Here is a 22,789-nt window from a genome sequence, read left to right as displayed (position 1 = left end):
AGTATGTTACTTTCTAGAAGTACAATTAAATTATAAGTAACTTAGGTGTCCTTTTACAAAAGTTAAAGAACCTCTAAATTTAAGGTGCGTTAATTAACAAAATGCACTGTAATGAATTCACATCCTAAAGGTTAGAGAAACGGTATCTTTGATGAAGACAGGTCCATAATTTCAGCAACGAGAAGCAGAATTTAATCTAGTCCTTTACATAAGAGTTAAGTTTTTTTTTTTTTCTTTTTGTGGTGCAAGTGGTGAGGATCCCCTTTTAGAAGGTCCTGACCACACGGTCCTTGATCTCTCTCTTTTCCTCCTCGGTGCACATCACAAGTGGGAGGGACGACTGGTCGGGGAGGGAAGTGAGACACTTTTTCATTACCAGATCCTTGCTCAGGTTTTATAAGATATATCGAGTTTGTAAGTGCAGTGCAGGAAGTGTGAGAACTCCCTTGTTAGAACTAGACATGTCATTTCTTAGTGCTGTAAGAATACTGCTGATGACTGTCTGCTGGATACAGTGGAGACAGAGCTGGGTGATGACGGATGAAGCAACTACAGGAACAGGGTCTGAGCCTGAACAGGAGCAGGTGAGAATCTCTGGCACACACACACACACATCCTGGACAAATGCACTGCACAATTGTTCCTTAATTGTGAAAGATAACTGAAGTAAAAATGGTTGTAAGTGTGAGAGAAAGTCAAGATGAAGTGAAATAGCCAGTGTTACGCTTCACTTTTTAAAAAAATATAGCAGTGTTTTTAAATATTCTTATTTGAAGACTTCACGTAAAGCTTCAAAAACCATTTCAGTTCAACAGTGTGTGTTTCTGTCTACTTTATTCAATATATGCAATTTAAACATATTTAAAATGCGAGCTGGTTGGTTTGGAATAAGATTGTAGCAAGTCATTAGAAGCAGCTGATGTGAGCGTATCACCTGAAGTAAAAAGGGACAGGATGCTCACAAGTTCTTTACAAGCACATCCAGATTAAACTTAATGCCAAAATTAACCCGTCTGGAGACATGGCCCTCGAAGTAAAATGAGATATACAATCGTTTATTATATTTACTATACTGCTTCTCTTGAACTCAAATCAAAGCGGTTTACAATATGTAAAATGAACAATAAAAACAAGTTACTGTGAATGCAGAAAAATAAACTTCTAGCCGTCAGATAATTTAGTGCATGATGTTTTGAGTAGTTTAACTTTAAATTTATATCTTTCTCTAATCTTCTGTTTGCTGCTTTGTAATGCTTGTTACCTCTTTTCTTGCAGTCTATCAACTGTAGTTTCCACAATGGTAAGTGTAATGTAAGAATTATGCTTTTTAAAATATTTAATTGTTTCAGTCTGGTTAATCATTTAAAAAAGCCAAACAGTAGCTCACATACATGTCCAGGAGGCCAGTTTTACCTGAAACAATTCCTAGTCTCCTTTAGAAACCTGAGTACTCAGGTGGAATCAGAACAAATCTCCCTCCCCTCCTCCCATCTCCACAAAACTTGCTATTTTATTTATTTAGATTTTGCTCACACCTTTTTTCAGTAGTAGCTCAAGGTGAGTTACATTCAAGTACACTGGATATTTCTTTGTCCCAGGAGGGCTCACAATCTAAATCTGTACCTGAGGCAATGGAGGGTTAAATGACTTGCCCAAGATCACAAGGAGCAGCAGTGGGATTTTAACCGGCCACCTCTGGATTGCAAGCCTGGGGCTCTAACCACTAGGCCACTCCTCCACTCAGTGGGATTATTATTATCAGTGGGATATTACCTTCCTCTGTGAGACAGGATAGAAGTGAAGTTTTGTAATGATCTCTACTGCTATGTTGTATAAGGATATCAAAAATTTACTTTTAAAAAGATTACGTTGTGTTGTAACCATTCTCATGGTAGAAACTTAAATTCAAAGCAGTTTTACAGAGTAATGTAAGTACTCGCAGTAATTCTCTGAGGGGCCCTTTTACTAAGCTGGGTAAGCGTCTACGAGCGCCCAACACATGCCAAAATGGAGTTACCGCTCAACTACCGTGTGGCTTTTGCTGTAATTTCATTTTTGGCCCGCATCCGATACGCGTGTCTGAAAAATATTTTTTTTATTTTCAGGCGCGCATAATGGACGTGTGCCAAGAGGCATTTGGCACACATAGGTCATTACCGCCTGGTTACCGCGCGAGTCTTTACCACTAGGTCAATGGCTGGCGGTAAGGTCTCAGACCTAAAATGGACGCGCGGCAATTTTCATTTTGCCGCACGTCATTTTCGGCAAAAATTTAAAAAGGCCTTTTTTACAGGTGCGCTAAAACATGGATCGGCGCATGCCTACAATACTGCAAGCCATTTTTCAGCATGCCTTTGTAAAAGGACCCCTCAATACTGTTTTAGCAACCTGCATATGGTATAAAAATGTGTATTTTACAGTATCCTTTGGGTTCAATTTAGGTTGTCCAAAGTTGGGTGCTGGAATTTGCATGCGTTTCTGAGATCTGCGTGCAACTCAATTGATTAGTGGGCAAGAACAAGCACTAAGGGCGTCTTTTACTATGGAACGCCGACGTTTTTAGTGCGCGCTAAAATTGTGGGTGTGCTAAACGTTAGAGACACCCATAAGAATACATTGGCGTCTCTAGCGTGCCTACAATTTTAGCGCATGCCAAAAAACGTGAGCGCGCCTTAGTAAAAGACCCCCTAATTTTGATGTTAAGAAGCACTTAAGTGGAGTTGCGCACAGATCTCCTCTGTGCGCTATTCTAAAACATGGTGCCTAACTTTTCCCATGTGCAACCAAAAAGAGGGCGTGGCCATGGGAAGGGCTTAGGCCAGTGGTTCCCAAACCTGGTCCTGGAGGCACCCCAGCCAGTCAGGTTTTTGGGATATCCACAATGAATATTCATGAGAGATATTTGCATGCAGTGGAGGCAGTGCATGCAAATATCTCTCATGAATATTCATTGTGGATATCCCAAAAACCTGACTGGCTGGGGTGCCTCCAGGATCAAGTTTGGGAGCCACTGGCTTAGGCAGATCCATGAGCATTCCCAAAAGTTAAGCGCCATGTTATAGAATAATGCCTCTCTGCATCTAACTTTGGGCAGTAGACTTACATATGATAGAGCCAGATGTAATTCCAGTGCCCAAAGTTAGATGCAACCTGCACGCTATTCTGGTATTCTGTAAAGGTCAGTCACCCATTTTCACCCCTCTGACACAACTTCCTGTGTATACAAGGGTGGGATGTGGCAGAGGGAAGGAGAAGGCGCTGGCTCAGGCAACCTGTTATCACTGCAGGTAGGGGTCAATAAAGAAAGCTGGTTTGACGGAATGGAGGGAGGGGGAGGGAGAGGGAGAAGAGAAAGCAGTGCTGGACTTGGGGGGGGGGGGGGGGGTTGAGGAAAGAAGAAGGAATGGTGCTGGCTCTACAGGGGGAGGGGAGGGGAGAAGAGAAGAGTCAGTCATGTTGCAAACTTTAAAAATATATATATCTTCACTGTTGTGTGCCGGCCCTGCAACACATCTCCAGGTTGAGAACCACTTAGGTATACAATTGCCATGTCTGTATATAGATGTACACTTACCTGCTTGGACAGAAGTACTCTATAAATCTGAGTGCGCAAAAGATGCTTAAATTTAGGGAACCTTACCCTAAGAGTCTATATATGGTGGCCAAATTTGGGTGCCTAACTTTAGGTGTAATCTTAGAATGTGTATGCAACTTAATAGGCTAATGAGCTGTTAATAACCAGTTATTGATGTTAATTGGCACCAATTAGGAATTGCGCACGCATCTGGCTATGCACTATTCTAGAATGCTTGGCGCCCAAATCCCATAGCATGTAACTCAAAAGGGGACACTCCAAAAAGTTGCGCACACTGTTACAGATTAATGGGTCAACACGCACAACTTGGGCATCAGCATTTGCACCAAGTTTTAGGTGGTGCGAGTCTGGCACCCAAAGTTAGGATGTGGGAATTGGGGCTAAATGTAATTCTATAAAGGGCCCACACCCTTTATAGAACTGCGCTAGGTGCTGATCTTTTCCCGTGCACATTTTGGAGCACCATTTATAGAATCTGGCATTTAGAGAGCACATGGAAGCTAATTCTATAAGGGGGCATCTAGATTTGGGTGCTAGGAAAGTGCTTATTTGAATCCTAATCTTTAAAGTATGCGCCTACTTTTCTTTAAACAATACTAGTGTAAGCGGCCAAAAACTTGCCTATATTTAAGGCACAGCAGGTAAAAGTAGAGGCTGACTAAAGATGGTTCACCACTGGAGACTTGAATCCAACAGTCTTTATTGCTATAAGTAAAAGAAGGACCTGACACGGGCCATGTTTCGACGCATGCAAGCGCCTACATTCTGTTCCTGCAGTCGTTGCAAGTGTTTATCCATTTGTTTTTAGTGTTAACGCGTTTCGAAAGGTGACAGCTTCGTATACCAGCAGAGCTGTGGCTCCGTGCTTTCATCCGGAGTATATTATTTGACCCCTGATGTAGGCGCTTGCATGCATCGAAACATGGCTCGTGTCGGGTCCTTCTTTTACTTATACCAATAAAGACGGTTGGATATTTTCTTTAAGATTGTTTTTCTGATCTTAGATCTTCCAATTGTGGACAATTATGTAAATATATATTGTTGAGAGAAAATGTTTTCCTTTTTATATTAATTTCTGTATTTCCCTACATTTACAGTGGTGGAAATAAGTATTTGATCCCTTGCTGATTTTGTAAGTTTGCCCACTGACAAAGACATGAGCAGCCCATAATTGAAGGGTAGGTTATTGGTAACAGTGAGAGATAGCACATCACAAATTAAATCCGGAAAATCACATTGTGGAAAGTATATGAATTTATTTGCATTCTGCAGAGGGAAATAAGTATTTAATCCCTCTGGCAAACAAGACCTAATACTTGGTGGCAAAACCCTTGTTGGCAAGCACAGCGGTCAGACGTCTTCTGTAGTTGATGATGAGGTTTGCACACATGTCAGGAGGAATTTTGGTCCACTCCTCTTTGCAGATCATCTCTAAATCATTAAGAGTTCTGGGCTGTCGCTTGGCAACTCGCAGCTTCAGCTCCCTCCATAAGTTTTCAATGGGATTAAGGTCTGGTGACTGGCTAGGCCACTCCATGACCCTAATGTGCTTCTTCCTGAGCCACTCCTTTGTTGCCTTGGCTGTATGTTTTGGGTCATTGTCGTGCTGGAAGACCCAGCCACGACCCATTTTTAAGGCCCTGGCGGAGGGAAGGAGGTTGTCACTCAGAATTGTACGGTACATGGCCCCATCCATTCTCCCATTGATGCGGTGAAGTAGTCCTGTGCCCTTAGCAGAGAAACACCCCCAAAACATAACATTTCCACCTCCATGCTTGACAGTGGGGACGGTGTTCTTTGGGTCATAGGCAGCATTTCTCTTCCTCCAAACACGGCGAGTTGAGTTCATGCCAAAGAGCTCAATTTTTGTCTCATCTGACCACAGCACCTTCTCCCAATCACTCTCGGCATCATCCAGGTGTTCACTGGCAAACTTCAGACGGGCCGTCACATGTGCCTTCCGGAGCAGGGGGACCTTGCGGGCACTGCAGGATTGCAATCCGTTATGTCGTAATGTGTTACCAATGGTTTTCGTGGTGACAGTGGTCCCAGCTGCCTTGAGATCATTGACAAGTTCCCCCCTTGTAGTTGTAGGCTGATTTCTAACCTTCCTCATGATCAAGGATACCCCACGAGGTGAGATTTTGCGTGGAGCCCCAGATCTTTGTCGATTGACAGTCATTTTGTACTTCTTCCATTTTCTTACTATAGCACCAACAGTTGTCTCCTTCTCGCCCAGCGTCTTACTGATGGTTTTGTAGCCCATTCCAGCCTTGTGCAGGTGTATGATCTTGTCCCTGACATCCTTAGACAGCTCCTTGCTCTTGGCCATTTTGTAGAGGTTAGAGTCTGACTGATTCACTGAGTCTGTGGACAGGTGTCTTTCATACAGGTGACCATTGCCGACAGCTGTCTGTCATGCAGGTAACGAGTTGATTTGGAGCATCTACCTGGTCTGTAGGGGCCAGATCTCTTACTGGTTGGTGGGGGATCAAATACTTATTTCCCTCTGCAGAATGCAAATAAATTCATATACTTTCCACAATGTGATTTTCCGGATTTAATTTGTGATGTGCTATCTCTCACTGTTACCAATAACCTACCCTTCAATTATGGGCTGCTCATGTCTTTGTCAGTGGGCAAACTTACAAAATCAGCAAGGGATCAAATACTTATTTCCACCACTGTATGTGATAAATGTGAATGCAATTAAAGTAAAATGATAAAATTTAAAAAAAAAAAAAAAAAGACTGTTGGATTCAAGTCTCCAGTGGTGAATCATCTTTGGTCAGCCTCTACTTTTACCTCCTGTGATTCGTCATCGTAGAGGATGATTCCCCCTGTTCTATATTTAAGGCAGACATACAGAAGCCGAACAGCTGGTTTAAATGCTCATGCCTAGATTGCCAACTTTGGGCATGCGGACTTTCATCCTGGCATGCAAGTTAGGTTCATAACCCTGGAATTCAATAACATTGTGACTAAATTAGTGATTCCCCTGATGTAGATGATAAGATTCAATACTTTACATGCATATACCCCAACCCAAACTCTCTCCATGTAAACCTGCAATCATAAAATACACACTAGAGAATTGACACGCGGATGGGGACAGGGACAAACTTTGGCTCCATGTCATTTTCTACTTTGAAGCCTATTAATGAACTGGACTGTTATTTATGCTTGAGTGATGCAGACAATGATATTTAGATTTTTTGGGGGAAGAAACAAGCAAACATGCTGGCCACAACTAGCAAAATTTGCATGGGGGATCCTGTATATCCTGCTACCAGCACATCTTCTAAGAAGACATCTTCTATTGCAGGAAGGACTGTGGAAGACAGGAGAGCTAGACTGAACCCTGAGATTGTAGATGACTTTTTATTCATCCACAGATTAAAAAATCATAACAGTGCTTCATAGGGCATATTTTTCCCCTCTAGGTCATACAGAATGGGTTGTATTTTATATCCCCTGGACATTTTATCAGTGTGAATTAGGATTCCTTGGTGTAGTATTGTTGGGGTTGGAAGGGTAGAGGGTGGTGGTGAGGAGGGTTATTATTGCTGCTCATTGTTATTGTCGTTTTCTATTTGTAATTTATACACAACAGTTGCACAGCATATTGTTCCTTTTTATATTTATATAAAATCATAAGTGTTCAAGGCTTCTGCAGATGAGGACAGAGCCCATGGGGATGGGGCGTGGATGGAAACAGGGCCTTCGGGGATGGGGTGGGGATGGAGACAGAACCCACGGGGATGGGGTGTTTGTCCCATGTCATTCTCTAATACACACATCTAGGCACATACTTACAGAATAATGCTTAACCAGATACTGTTCACATATGCAAGAATAATGTTCTTCCTACCTAAAACTAAACAGCCCCTTATACAATTACTCCCTAAACGGTTTCAACATTCACAAAATGGGTTTACCAAAATGGTGTGCATGCATTTTTGTATAAAACTTTATTGAAAAACAAACAAACCCACATTAGTTGTAACCTGATGAAAATCCACTACACACAGTTTATTTAAATTGAGAATTGATGAGCTGCCATGATTCCACAGTATCCAAGCAGTATGAAAGTGCTCTATAGTTCATTCACACATGAAAGTTTGCTAGGGGACAAATTTGCATCTGTAGCAAACTTTCCTGCAAAGAGAACATGAATCCTATGGGTTAGTAAATCAACCTCTAAATCAGAAAACAATTTGCTTTTTCTTTCATTTTAAAAATGATTTTAAAATGATGATGTTTGTGTCATTTCAAAATGGAAACCATATTTGTAAAATGTACCAAAGATTTACAAAATATATTTCCCACTGAACTATTGACATATTTTCATTGCTAAAACTGGAACCAAACTTCCATAAATTCCCCTCATGTTTTTTTTTTTTTTTTGTAACGCACGGTACCTGTTTCTAATGAAACGCCACTATCTGTTATTTCAAGCTCTGCAGCCTGCTCCCGAGTGGTGGGATCGGCGCAATTTGACACCCTCAGACCTTCACAGTCTCAAAGCCAGCCTTGTTGTGACAGAGAGCAAGCTACAGTCCAAGGCTTTTCTGTTAAATGTGAGCTGGCACCTCAGTAGAGATGGTGAGTTTCTCAGTCTTATAGATCTTGCAGTGTTGTTCACCATTTGCATGACGTCTGTTGGAAGACATTTAATTGAACCTAATGAAAAAAAACAAACACATGTTGAGTAGTTGAAGTATTGGCTACATTCCATACTTACATGATATAGAAATCTCTACATAATACTTCTTAAATCTGTTCTGGTGATCCCACAACCAACCACATTTACAGGATATCCACAATCAACATGCATGATGGAAAGGTGTCAATATGTGCAAATTTATCTCATGTCCTATTGATTTTGAATATTAGGCTCAGAAAGTTGTGCCCAGTTTTCAGCTGAAATTCAATTTAGGAGATTAAAAGTTATGTAGGTTATATTTTAGAAGCTCTGTTTGTGTGTTTTGGACATCTGAAAAACAGCATGTAAGTACAGAAGTACATAAGTATTGCCATACTGGGAAAGACCAAAGGTCCATCGAGCCCAGCATCCTGTTTCCAACAGTGGTCAATCCAGGTCACAAATACCTGGCAAGATCCCAAAAATGTGCAAAACATTTTATACTGCTTATCCCAGAAATAGTGGATTTTCCCCAAGTCCATTTAATAACGGTCTATGGACTTTTCCTTTAGGAAGCCATCCAAACCTTTTTTAAACTCCGCTAAGCTAACCGCCTTTACCACATTCTCTGGCAACAAATTCCAGAGGTTAATTACACGTTGAGTGAAAAAAAATGTTCTCTGATTCGTTTTAAATTTACTACATTGTAGCTTCATTGCATGCCCCCTAGTCCTAGTATTTTTGGAAAGCATGAACAGACGCTTCACATCTACCCATTCCACTCCACTCCACTCATTATTTTATAGACCTCTATCATATCTCCTCTCAGACGCCTTTTCTCAAAGCTGAAGAGCCCTAGTCGCTTTAGCCTTTCCTCATAGGGAAGTCGTCCCATCCCCTTTATCATTTTCGTTGCCCTTCGCTGTACCTTTTCTAGTTCCATTATATCTTTTTTGAGATGCGGCGACCAGAATTGAACACAATATTCAAGGTGCGGTCGCACCATGGAGCAATACAAAGGCATTATAACATCCTCATTTTTGTTTTCCATTCCTTTCCTTTCCTAATAATACCTAACATTCTATTTGCTTTCTTAGCCGCAGCAGCACACTGAGCAGAAGGCTTCAACGTATCAACAACGACATCTAGATCCCTTTCTTGGTCCGTGACTCCTAACGTGGAACCTTGCATGACGTAGCTATAATTCGGGATCCTCTTTCCCACATGCATCACTTTACACTTGCTCACATTAAACGTCATTTAGACATCCATATCACACAGATGTCCAAAGTCACAATATATAGAATCTGAGGGATAACAGGCAGAAAAGTACATTGGTGTCCTGCATCAAATTGTTCTAGTATTTCCATTCTTTAACTTCAGGAAGCATCATCAAACTGACAGCTATTATGATCTGCACATACACAACTGGAAATGTGAGGGCCTGTGTTCGATGCAATTACACGAAGCCATTTCAAAGACAAGTTAGTCCTAATGGCCAACCGGTGAGTGTTGAAAATATAAAATGCATTTTATTAATGGTTAGTTAATTGCCTTGGTTTTTATTTTGAAGCTCACTTTCTGATCATACCTCCATTTATATTCCCTGATGCTACAATTAAAATGGATACATACGTGAATATATACTGAAAAGTGGCCTTTTCCAAGAACTAAAACTGCCTGCATTTGTTCTAATTTAATTTGCATATGCAATTATAGAATACTAGTGTAAGTCTATGTGTGTTTCTAGTCCTGCCCTTTACTCCTCCCTCAGCCTTGCCTGTTCTTTCTGCTGTAAAAGTATACGCACTACTACTACTATTTAGCATTTCTATAGCGCTACAAGGCATACGCAGCACTGCACAAACATAGAAGAAAGACAGTCCCTGCTCAAAGAGCTTACAATCTAATAGACAAAAAATAAAGTAAGCAAATGAAATCAATTAATGTGTACAGGAAGGAGGAGAGGAGGGTAGGTGGAGGCGGGTGGTTACGAGTCAAAAGCAATGTTAAAGAGATGGGCTTTCAGTCTAGATTTAAAGGTGGCCAAGGATGGGGCAAGACGTAGGGGCTCAGGAAGTTTATTTCAGGCATAGGGTGGAGCGAGACAGAAGGCGCGAAGTCTGGAGTTGGCAGTAGTGGAGAAGGGAACAGGTAAGAAGGATTTATCCATGGAGCGGAGTGCACGGGAAGGGGTGTAGGGAAGGACGAGTGTGGAGAGATACTGGGGAGCAGCAGAGTGAGTACTGTGGAACATTCATACTTTCACCTGCTAAGAGGTTGCCCAATAATGAAAGCTTCAGCATCCATGGGTAAAATGGTGAAATTAGGCATTACTTGCTAATTTTCTTTCCTCTAGACCCTCCAGACCGGTCAAGACGCTTGGGTTATACACACCTACCAGCAGAGGGAGACTGAGAACACTGAGCTTTGAACACTGTATAAGTAACCTGTGCAGAGACCCAACTAGCCAGTATACCGGTAACAAAGCAGAGAAAAGAACACAGAACAGAAAAAACAGAAGCAGAAGCAGAACCCTGTACATGGGAACACAACTGAAAAACGGAAATGTGCTTGAGCAGGCCAAACGCCAACGGTGTGCTGCACTTAACTATTCCAATGCCAAAAAACAATCCAGCCCAAACGAGACCAGCACTGAAAAGGCAAATTCTTCATGTCAGCTGCAGCGAAAATCCAAGACTCAAAGAAAATCTATTAAGATCGCCAAAAACGCTAAAGACAGGGTGGGTTCTTGACCGGTCTGGAGGGTCTAGAGGAAAGAAAATTAGTAGGTAAGGCCTAATTTCACCTTCCTCAGTGACCCTCCAGACCGATCAAGACACTTGGGAAGTACCAAAGAAGTAATACTAAGGGCGGGACCCCCGGAAACCAGAGGTCAAAACAGCCGCGCCAAAGCTTGCATCCCCTCTAGCCTGAACATCGACTCTATAGTGCTTTACAAAAGAATGCATGGAGGACCAGACCACTGCCTGACAAATCTCTTGAGGAGGAATTAAACTACTTTCCGCCCAGGTTGTGGCCACCCCCCGAGTAGAATGTGCCTTGAGCACTGAAGGCACCACGCGACCCTTAAGCAAATAGGCCGAGCAATAGCCTCCTTCAACCACCTAGCAATGGTCACCTTAGAAGTGGCACCTCCTTTCTTATGACCCCCAAACAAAATGAACAACCTGTCGGAGACCCGAAACTCCTTCGTCCTCTGAAGGTAAGTATGCAAGTTGCGACGAACATCCAACTTCGCCAGACGGCGCTGAGAAGAATGTCCCAATCCGTCTCCCAAAACTGGCAAAGAAATCACCTGATTCACATGAAAATCGGAAACCACCTTGGGCAAAAAAGACGGTACCGGCTTCAGTGACACTTTCTCTTTGGAAAAGGATAAGAAAGGAGCTCTACAAGACAAAGCCTGGAGTTCCGAAATCCTCCGGGCCGACACCACCGCTACCAAAAACACGGTCTTCAAGGTAAGATCTTTACAAGAATTTGATTCCAACGGTTCAAAAGGAGGACCCACCAAAGCCTCCAGCATGAGATTCAAATCCCACGGAGGAACCAATGGATGCTGCGGCGGACAAATCAGCTTAAATCCCTGCACCATCAATTTGTATGGGGACAAACTTCGGTTTAGCGCACCACTGATAAGTGCAAGATTCGCTTATATGCATGGTTTAAGACCGCTCCTCTGCAGGAAAGACTCCACATAAGCGCACGCACGGAATATGGAAGCCGATTGGCATGTGACAAAGGGGTGATAAATTTGAAATCTCATTGGTTAACTGCCACAGGCAGAATAAGCGAAAGAAAAAGTTGTTAGAGTGTACAATGGAGTTGTCGTCGTCATCACGCAACTGTAAGACCTTAACACTGGCTGAACGAGTATAAGTTCTTAAAAAATTAGAAAACAAAGTCAAGCATCTATTGCTAAAGAATATGGTGTCAATCCCAGTCAAATTTCATGTATCTTGAAGCAGAAAGATCAGCTGCTGGAAGACTGGCAAAACAATACAAATCCACACAGGAAACGTAAATGGGTGGGAAAAGCTGCTCTTCTTTGGTGGTTTTCTCAAGTCAGGAGCAAACAGTTTCCTGTCAGTGGTCCACTGCTTATGGAGAAAGCTAATCAGCTAGCTGAAAGTCTTGGACTAACTGAATTCAAAGTCACTGTTGGATGGTTGGAAAGATGGAAGGAGAGGAACAACATAAAATTCAAGAAACAGCATGGTGAAAAACAAGATGCTGATGACTTTGGTGCTGAAAATTGGGTTGTTTCAGTTCTTCCTACCATCTTGAACGAGTTTGCACCTTGAGACATTTTCAATGTCGATGAAAACGGTCTCTACTGGCAAGTGGAACACTTGCATTCAAACAAGCCGAAACTACAGGAAGTAAAACGTCGAAGGACCGACTGACAATCCTCCTTTGCTGCAATATGGATAGGGATGAGTGGTTCCAACTTCTCACTATTGGAAAGAGCAAACAGCCCCGTTGCTTCAAGAATGTTAAGCGACTTCCTGTGTCATACGAGGCTAGCGCAAATTCATGGATGACTGGGGAAATTTGGAAGCACTAGCTAAAGAAGTTAGACACTGGAATGCGGGCACAAAAGCGTCAGATTTTGTTGCTTTGTGATAATTGTGCTGCATACAGTGATGATGTGAGGCTAACATCAAGGTGGTCTTCCTGCCACCAAACACTACCTTTCTGCTCCAACCTATGGATCAGGGCATAATAGCCAATTTCAAAAAACATTATCAGGCTCTTGTGCTATGTCATCTGATGAGCGTTATGGATGACCAGACTGGCAAAGATAAATGTGCTGTTGAACTGGCTCGTAATCTATCACTGTTGGATTCCCTATGTATGCAGAAAGAAGCCTGGAATCATGTTACACCGGCAACCATTGTGAACTGCTACAAGCGGGCAAGCTTTGTTAAGGATGTGGAGAGGGACGAAACAGATGCAGCTGTTGCAAACGCCGGTGTTACTGAAGAGGAGTTTCATCACTACGAAGCTGTTGATTATGATCTACAAAGAGCTGATGACAGCACTGATGTCGAGATATGCGCCTACATGCAGGCAATGGCTGATGATGAAACAGATGATGAAATGAGCAGCGAGGCACATGCTGACGAAATTCAACAACCTCCTGTCACTTTTGCAAGAGCGCTGGAGAGTCTCAACACCGTGCGGGCCTATCTGGAGGCCACTGGATGTCCGTGCTATGACAGTTTTTACCATCTGGCAGACGTAGTCTATGGAACTCACAGACACAATAGTTTACAGAGGACTATGACTGATTACTTCAAGTAAGCCTAACGTCAGTTAACGTAGACTGTATAACATCAGTTAATGGAGACTGTATACTGTTTGTATAATAAACAGTACTCTACATATGTTTATCAGATGTCAAGCTTCTTTGGGTCACAACGGTTAAGTGCACGCTCCGGTTAAGTGCATGTATTTCTTTGGTCCCAGACCCTTGCACTTAAGCGGATTGTACTGTGTATATATAATATATATATATATATATATATATATATATATATATATATATATATTTTTCCCCCCTTCGAAATGGGAATCATACAATTGTCCAAATATAGCGGAAAGGGATAAACCCTCTATGCAGTACCCAAAGTCCCAGGCTGACATGGTATGCACAAAAAATGGAAAGGGTAATTTCATACAAGTTGGATTGTTAACACAGTTGGGAGTCCCCCTCTCCCCAAATTTATTGTCCTCAAAAATTCAGCAAAAGTGTAGGTAGTGTATAACAAATTGTGGGGCCCTTTTACTAAGCCACGTAGGCATCTACGTGTACCAATTTGGGACTACCGCCCGGCTACCGTGTGGTCCAGGCGGTAATTTCATTTTGTATGTGCGTCCAGTAGGCGCGCCGGAAATTTGCTGGCATGTAGTGCTAACCAGGCAGTAATCAGAATTTTACTCATGCTGATGATTACCACCTGGTTAACATGTGAGACCTTACCGCTAAGTCAATGGGTGGTGGTAAGGTCTCAAACCCAAAATAGACGTGTGCCAATTTTCATTTTGCCACACATCCATTTTCAACCCCCGAAAAAGGCCTTTTTTGCAGGTGCGCTGAAAAATGAAACTACATACGTCCAATACACATATCTATACCAGCACAGGCCATTTTTCGGCGCACCTTATTAAAAGGACCCCTGTATTTAAATAAATCAAAATATGCTCAAACATTCTAACGATTCAGCCCTAAGAACTGGAACTTTCATTGGTATCATATAACACAATGACTAAATACTGTACCTTTTTGTGTCCTCGGGTACAAAAATCCCTTATTAATAGTGTGATGATGTCATATACATTAGTTTGGGAGACAAAAATCTGTATAAAATAACTATATATTTAGCACAATGAATGCTGTAGCTATTAGAACCAAAACATTGGAAATTCTGGATACGTCCTGCTTTAATTAGTTGTTTTGACATGCATAGATTTTGTGTTGGTTAGTAAAGATGTTGACACGTCAGTGATCACAAAATAAGTGAGAATTCTTGAAGCCCAGTTTATACTTTTTATTTAAACATATAGCTTTATAGTCAGGTTTTAATAACCCACTGAAGAGATTAATGGAAAAGTAAGCTCACAATCATATAATATGCCAAATTTTCAATTTGTATTGTATAGCTTATATTTCACCTTTAACCTTAAAGATGCAAGGTGGATTACAAATGAAAAGAAACTTCACATATGAAGAGACTTACAACAATCTTCCTTATTAAAAGTCGAATAAAATTTAAAATCACTGATTTAGAAATAGTTAAGTTTTAAGTGCCTTTTGAAAAAGATAAGAAGGAATCTGATGAATTTGATAGGGATTATTCCAAATTTTGACACTTTGATGAACAAAAGATCTTTCCCAAACTGACTTTTGACTTAGATTTTCCATCAATGAAAAAAGTAAGTTCAATCTTTGTATGTTTCTAAAATTCAGCCTAATAGGAAATTTTAAAAGTTGCACTATATTTTCTGAATTGAGTTCATAAAAACTTTTATAAGTCATGCAGGCTATTTTATAAGAAGATAAAATTTGTTCAAAAGCAAAGTTGCTTTGAGAAGCTTTCCCAAAGCAAAAGTCAACCTTGCAGAGGTATTTTGCAGCGATTGCAGTTTCCTACGTAATTTTGATGTAATAGAACAATACAAGGAATTGTAATAGCCCAAGTGAGAAGTCAAGATGGCCTAAGGTATAGTTCTATAGCTTGCAGGACTTAAAAGATGATCTCATAGCTCTTAAAAGATGTAAGTTGAAAAAGAATTTCTTTACAAGCTCATTAATCTGAAATTCAAAAGTCAATTTTGAATCTAGGATCACTCCTAGCATTTTACATTCAAATCTAAGCATTGCCCCTAAGGACATAATTACATTAGCTGGAGATACGGTTTGCAAATCTCCAAACCACAATAATTTAGTCTTCTGTTTGTTTAATCTAAGAAAGTTATTTGTCCAGTTATCCACTACAGTAATAAAACACTTCACAGAAAGAACAAGATCTTCAAAAGATTAAGTAATATAAGGAGCTTCTCCTTTTCCATGTTATCTCAGATCCAAATTTAACAATCTCCTGTTTATAATTCTTCCAATTTTGACCATTTCCTTTGCATCTTTCTACGTTTTGCTATTTGATGGTCCAAGGATAAGACAATTATTCATCTATGGATGGCATTCTCAAACTGTGAGGTACAGGGCTAGGCAAGTGAAAACACAAGGTTGTCTGTGCTTGGAGGAGCAAAACCCAAACCCAATAGCCCTGGCAGACAGAAATCCCTTTATGTAATAAAATTGAGTATTTATTTATTTATTTGTGCCATTTATAGCCCACATTATCCCAAACAAGTTTGAGTTCAATGTGGCTTACAATAAACATTAAACATTCTTATGCTTTATTCTTTATGTATCCTATAAAGTAATTTGTTGTAAGAATCCAATTTTACAATACAGTATCATAAACGTACTGGGATAACTATGGATGTTTAACATTTAGAAAATCTATTATGAATGAGAAATTGTACATGAAGCAAAGAGAAAGTTAATGGTTAACAGAGTAATAACCAATTCAGGTAATAATTAGTTGTTTGAGATATGGTCGTTCTTTGTGAGGGTTTGAATAAGAACAATTTGAGGGTTTTGCGGAATCTAGTATATTCCTGTATATTTCTTATTTTGGATGGTAAGTTCCACCATTTGGTTCCTAGGTAAGTGAAGTTTGCAGCATAGACAGTTTTGTAGATCACTTTTTGGCAATTTGGGAGGTGTAGTCTGAGACAGTTTCTTGCCTCGTATTTATTGTTTCTTTGAGGTAAGTTTATTAATGGTATCATATAGTCTGTAGGTAGAAACAAAGCTTAGTATGATTACTGGATACCATAAAGCATACAACATATTTGAAGAACATGTAGTATTGTGCAAGATGTTTGAACAGACATAATATACTACTTGAGGAAAATCTGAATGTTCATGGAAGAGGATTTAATTATTTTTGCTATTTGGCTTACTGCAGTGGGAGTTTCACTACCTGGGATTTCCTGTGGAACCGGACACAGAATATAACATCATTGCTTATAATATACCAATAGCTAATATTGGAGAGGATGCTCCGAGATCATCATATAGTATCTCTATACCAGGTACTACCAGGCAAAGTGTTGTAGAATAAAAATGTAGGTGCTAAGTCAATGTTAACTACATAATAAAATATTTCTATATATATATGGTATTAATTTTCAGTGTTCTAGAGCAGTGACTCTCAACTCAGTCTTCAGGACACACCTAGCCAGTTGGTTTTTCAGGATACCCACAATGAATATGCATGAAATAGATTTCTATACAATGGAGGTAGTGCATGCAAATTTAACTCGTGCATATTCATTGTGGAGCTCCTGTAAGTCTGATTAGCAGAATGTGTCCCAAGGATAAAAGAGAGTAACAGAAGTGAGAAAATAAGGAGACTACTTAAAGTTGTATGTGAAATTAGAAAGGTGCATGAATATAATCACAGCTAAAGAAGGCATGCATAGGCAAGTCCTGCTATACTATGAGGCTCATTTTCGAAAGAGAAAAACATCCAAAAAGTGCCATAAAGCACCGTTTGGATGGTTTCAAAACCTATTTTGCAGACGTTTATCTATGCAATTCATCTGCACTGTGTCCAAATCACAGGGGGGCACGTCAGGGGCACTTCAAAGGCAGGATTAGTGCATACCTACCACTTGGACATTTTGCAGCCATAATGGAACAAAACCAAAATGTCTAGGGCGAAAATGTCAATGCTTTGGACTAAACCTGTTTTTCTAATGAAAAAAAAAAAAACACAAAAAGGTGCTCCCCAAAAAATGTGAATAAAAATAGTATTCACCAGCTTCTGTGACAGCTTCAGATGTTATAGCCAGGTCCATTAGAGTAGCATGCAGGTCCCTGGAGTAGTCTAGTGGTGGGTGCAGTGCACTGCAGACAGGTGGACCCAGGCCCATACCTCCCCCTACCTGTTACACTTGTGGTGGAAACTATGAGCCCTCCAAAACTCACATATAGGTGCCCCCTTCACCCATAAGGGCTATTGTAATGGTATATAGTTGGGGGTAGTGGGTTTTGGGTGGGCTTTGGAGGGCTCAGCAGACAAGATAAGGGAGCAACAGTGAGCTGTGTAACTGGGAGCATTTATATGAACACACAAAGCACAAAACTTTGTTCAAAATGGTATTCCCCCCCCCCCCCCCCCAAAAAAAAAAAAAAGATAGACTTTTTCTTCTTTGAAAATGGTTACACTTGCTATTTGGATTTGGGACGTTCAGTAAAAAATGTCCAAATTCCGACTTAGACGTCCTATTGAAAATGCCCCTGCACATGCAGCCGATGTTGGTCTTTGTGTGTGTGTATTACTAGCAAGTTAGTTGCTTCTATTAAAGGCTAGGGAAGAAAAGGCAGGCTGAAATAGAGATAGTCTTGTATTAAGCGAAGCCTTTCAAGGAGTACGGGGGCTACTCTGGAAAAGGCTAGGTATCCAAAGTCTGTAATTTCTTTTGGAGAGAGAGTGGTTAAAGATACTACTTGGGAGAACCTTAGCAACCTTGGAGATATGTAGAAGGAGATCCTATTCTTCAAGTACTCTGGCCCATTTCCTCTTAATGGCCTTGAAGATCAGACATGGAGTTTTAAATTTAGCCTTGTATTGTACTAGTAGCCAGTACAGTTTTTGCAGAAGTGGTGTGATGCAATTCCTTCGCTTAAAACCCCTTACAGCCAGCTCTCCTTCAGCCTTAATCCCGCTTCCCACCAGCAATCCCCCCATAAAAGATTCTGATATGTAACTCATTTGTGTGACTCAGAGAGCTTTGCTCATCTTCAGATTATCAATAGAAATCAAACAAAATAAAACATGGAAAAGAAAATAAGATGATACCTTTTTTATTGGACATAACTTAATACATTTCTTGATTAGCTTTCGAAGGTCAGAAATAAGCAAATGTGCTAGCTGACAGTGTATATAAGTGAAAACACTGTCAGTTAGCACATTTGCTTATTTCCGATCTGACGAAGAAGGGCAACCTTCGAAAGCTAATGATAACCTTAAGAGTGGACTAACACGGCTACCACACTCCTCATCTTCAGAGAAACTAATCATTAGTCTTTGGTCACAGCTCTGTGTAATTACAATTTTGATTGTTTGCAGTAGACTACACTCTATAGCTAGAAATGATCATCAATGGAAGCCATAAAATTATGTTTTAAAAAGCTGAAATTCTTCGCAAAGATCATCTTTACAAAAATATTAAATTACATCTACAGGTTGTAATAATAATACTATGAAATATGCAGAGAGCTGTATAGCAAAAGGTACGTAATTATTTTTAACTGGTGTTATTAACTTGATATGCCGCTACTGTATGATATAATCAATTTAGAATCAAAATTAAAATTCTGTATACTGAGTACACTAGTCATTAGTAGCAGAGCGTCCCTTTACTATAGTAGCAATGCAAAAGTATTTCCACGTTATATTAATTGAACTCAAGTTTTAAAAAATTTATTGGGTGTTGATATGACCATTGACCCTTTGTTTCTACTCATTCTTTTTGTTCTCTTTGTGGACTTGGTTCACCAGTTGCATTATTTCAGAATCACCACTGAGTGGTCAACAATGTTCTGAGGAAGAGGAAGAGAGACTCTAAGGGGTCCTTTTACAAAGGCATGCTGAAAAATGGCTTGCGGTAGTGTAGGCGAGGGTTTGGGGCACATGCCGATCCATTTTTTAGTGTGCCTGTAAAAAAGCCTTTCCCCCCCCCCGTAAATGGACGTGTGGCAAAACGAAAATTGCCGCACATCCATTTTGGGTCTGAGACCTTACCGCCAGTCATTGACCTAGCGGTAAATACTCATGCGGTAACCGGGTGGTAATGACCTACGCGCATCAAATGCCATTTGGCACACGCCCAATATGTGCATCAGAAAATAAAAAATTATTTTTCAGACATGCGTATCGGACGCACGCCCAAAATGAAATTACTGCAAGAGCCACGCGGTAGCCGGGTGGCAACTCCATTTTGGTGCACATTGGGCGTGTGTAGAGGCTTACGTGGCTTAGTAAAAGGGCCCTTAAGGTTTTGCCTATCGTCTCCTGGATCTTAATTCTGTGGAAGACACTTTAAAAAAATAGGATTGTTACTTACAAAAAACAAGAAACAAAACTATAATTGGCTAATCTCCACCCTCACTGCTTTATATAAGTACTAGTAAAAAAGGCCCGTTTCTGACCCAAATGAAACGGGCGCTAGCAAGGTTTTCTTCGGCTCCCCTGCAGCCACCCATGTCCAGCGACCCTCCTCTCCCCCTGCAGCCACCCATGTTCAGCGAACCTCCTCTCTCCCCTGCCCCTCCTCCTGCCACCCATGTCCAGTGACCCTCCTCTCTCCCCTGCCCCCCTGCAGCCACCCATGTCCAGCGACCCTCCTCTCTCCCCTGCCCCCCTGCAGCCAACCATGTCCAGCGACCCTCCTCTGGACATGGATCAGCTGTGAGGCATGGTCCCCCCCCCCCCCACCCGGGTTCTGAAGTTGACATCATAATGGCTACGGTGATGTTAGCCTGATCTACCGAGCCTAGCAGACCAACTCAGAATGAGCCAGGGTCCCAGGCAAGTCAGAACGTTGGAGGTGAGAATTATTATATAGGACGAACAATGTGCCTATCACACTGAAGGAAAAATGCATCTAGTGCAAGATAATTTGGGCTTAAACAGATGGACATGGAAGTTTACATTGCAGTGTAGCAGGCTGACAAGATATCAGAATAAATAGCCCTAGAAGTAATGCACATTGTTTCTTCTTAATGGAAAAGAGTTGGTTGAATCTTTTAATTGTTTTTCATAAACTGTACTTAGGAAGCCTATGGATTCCAAATATAACTGCCTGTCAAATTAAGGACGCAATGGAAGTGAATTTTACTGTCAGCAGTCTTGCGGCTAAATATCACATTGAACTGTTCAGCTGCGCAGGATCTTTCATGCCCGACTGTGACTGGATTGGAAGCAGCGATAGTTATGGGGTATTTATATGCATAACTTACATAACTACAGTAACTTACAGCACTGAAACCACAGGCAGATCAGCTCCGTTGGCCTTCCTTCTCTGCCTGTGTCCCGCCCTCGTGTGACGTAACGTCAGCGAGGGCGGGGGACACAGGCTGGGAAGGAAGGCCGACGGGAGCTGATCTGCCTGCGGTTTCGGCGCTGTAAGTTAAATGAAGAGAGGGCCTGGCCTGGTGGAGGGGGTTGGCGGCGACCTCCGGGGGGGGGAGCGGTAGCATTAGCGGCAGCGGCGACGTCCGTGGGGCAGTGACTGCACTCCTCCTCAGCGCAGAGTTTCCCTCTCTGTTCCGTCATCACGTCTTGACGTGGGGGCGGGACAGAGAGGGAAGTCTCTACTGCGCATTTGCAGGTGAGTCGGTCACTTGCCATTTATATGTTTGATAGCCATTAATGCCGGAAATTGGAAATCAGCCATTTTCCAGTCACAAAAACAAATGGCCTTAGCATGCAGAAAAGACCCACATAAGGGCGTGCTAAGGCCGCCTTTTCTTGCGCCTTTGTAAAAGGCCCCTGAATGAGAGACAATGTCCAATATTATGAGGTTCATAACTGCTCTGGTTTACTTATTAGAACAGCAGTTATTTGGCTAAAACAGACCAAATGCTGTTTTGCATAGAGAACATGCTTGCTAATTTTATGCTATTTTGAGTGAAGGTCAGAAGGGCTCCTTCTAATAATCTAGCTTTATGCTTCATAAATACATTTAACACAACGATCAAAGTAACACTTGCTGTTTTGTTCTGATATAGTTATTGTCACAGGGCAACAATACCAGAGTTTCTGTTCGGGTACCAATGGATGATAACATTTACAGTGTTACAGTACAGGTAAATGTCCCAAGCTGGCATTAAAAGTGACATTTCTTTTCAATAGATTGCTTTTATCAATGCATCACATGGGAGTTGTAATTGTAAATGTAGCAAAGTGAGAATACTCCTCCCAATATTCAAAGTCTCTTCTGCCCACAAGTCCCTGGGGTCACCTAACCCCCAATATTCAGCAGCACTAAACAGGGCAATACTGCTGAATATCACCTCTGACTACCTCAAAAACAAAAGTGGTCAGTCAGGTCAGGGGCGGTCCAGGGAGGGTGACGTTAGGGAGAAGCCCAAAGTTATGCAGGTGCCGGCAATATTCACTGCTGATACCCACATAGCTAAGTGGCCTATTTAGAACAAGCTGTCATGACATACTATGGTATGTTATGTCATGATATGCTATCATATGTTGTCACATTATATCATGATATGTTATGGGCACATTGACATGTTATGTTGTGTCATGACATGGGCCTTGACATGTCATTAGAATTAGAAATACAGGGGTAAATCAAAATATAAATACAAGCTTTAATTTATATTGCTATAAACCTTTACATTTTAAATTCACTCTCAAACTAAGGAGATGAAATGAAGGAATCTGGTGCACTAAAGATAATCCCATTGATCAATCCCTGAAACCTAACCACAGTCTATAACATCAGATGTCACAGTCCATAAATATGTTCCCAAATCAGTGAAGTTCAAGCTTTTAATGCTTCCAAAGTCTATATCTTAAAGTGGCTTAAAGCATGTCAAAATATTATCAATTGTTCAGGGATATCCAGAAGCAAACCTCCTTGATCGGGACTATATAAAAAAAAGCCCGTAAAGGAATTAACCCTCTTCTCTTTCAAATTCCCCCCCCAAAAATAAAGATTCCTCCAAATCTTTTTTCATCGTTAATAAAATCCACAGGTCAAAATCTGTCTTTATATAATGGCAGCTTGTGGTACTTGTACTATGAGCAGTCGCAGTAGCCATAAGGAGCAGGAGGAAGTGGCCTTCGCTCCTGCCCCCAAAGACCACCAGGGATATAAGATAGGCCCAGGCCAGGCTCGCATAAGCTCCGGCAGCCTGCCCG

General features: G+C 41.2%; 1 protein-coding gene across 3 annotated transcripts in view; it reads left to right on the top strand.

The window, feature by feature from the left end:
• The first annotated feature begins 479 nt into the window (after positions 1 to 479).
• Positions 480 to 22,789, top strand: part of IL17RB (interleukin 17 receptor B) — a 31,463-nt gene continuing 9,153 nt past the window's right edge. For 2 of the 3 annotated variants that reach the window (XM_030206306.1, XM_030206304.1), the window contains exons 1-8: positions 480 to 584; positions 1,276 to 1,300; positions 8,054 to 8,200; positions 9,624 to 9,745; positions 16,805 to 16,931; positions 19,090 to 19,137; positions 20,681 to 20,844; positions 21,637 to 21,714. In XM_030206306.1, the coding sequence (XP_030062166.1) occupies positions 495 to 584; positions 1,276 to 1,300; positions 8,054 to 8,200; positions 9,624 to 9,745; positions 16,805 to 16,931; positions 19,090 to 19,137; positions 20,681 to 20,844; positions 21,637 to 21,714 (801 nt within the window). In that variant the 5' untranslated portion in view covers positions 480 to 494. The remainder of the gene's footprint in view (positions 585 to 1,275; positions 1,301 to 8,053; positions 8,201 to 9,623; positions 9,746 to 16,804; positions 16,932 to 19,089; positions 19,138 to 20,680; positions 20,845 to 21,636; positions 21,715 to 22,789) is intronic. The other variant, XM_030206305.1, reaches the window with a different exon arrangement.

Source organism: Microcaecilia unicolor, chromosome 6, assembly GCF_901765095.1.
Source record: "Microcaecilia unicolor chromosome 6, aMicUni1.1, whole genome shotgun sequence".
Lineage (NCBI taxonomy): Eukaryota > Metazoa > Chordata > Amphibia > Gymnophiona > Siphonopidae > Microcaecilia > Microcaecilia unicolor.
Note: the sequence above shows the minus strand (reverse complement) of the source record. Positions and strands in the feature narration are given on the sequence as shown.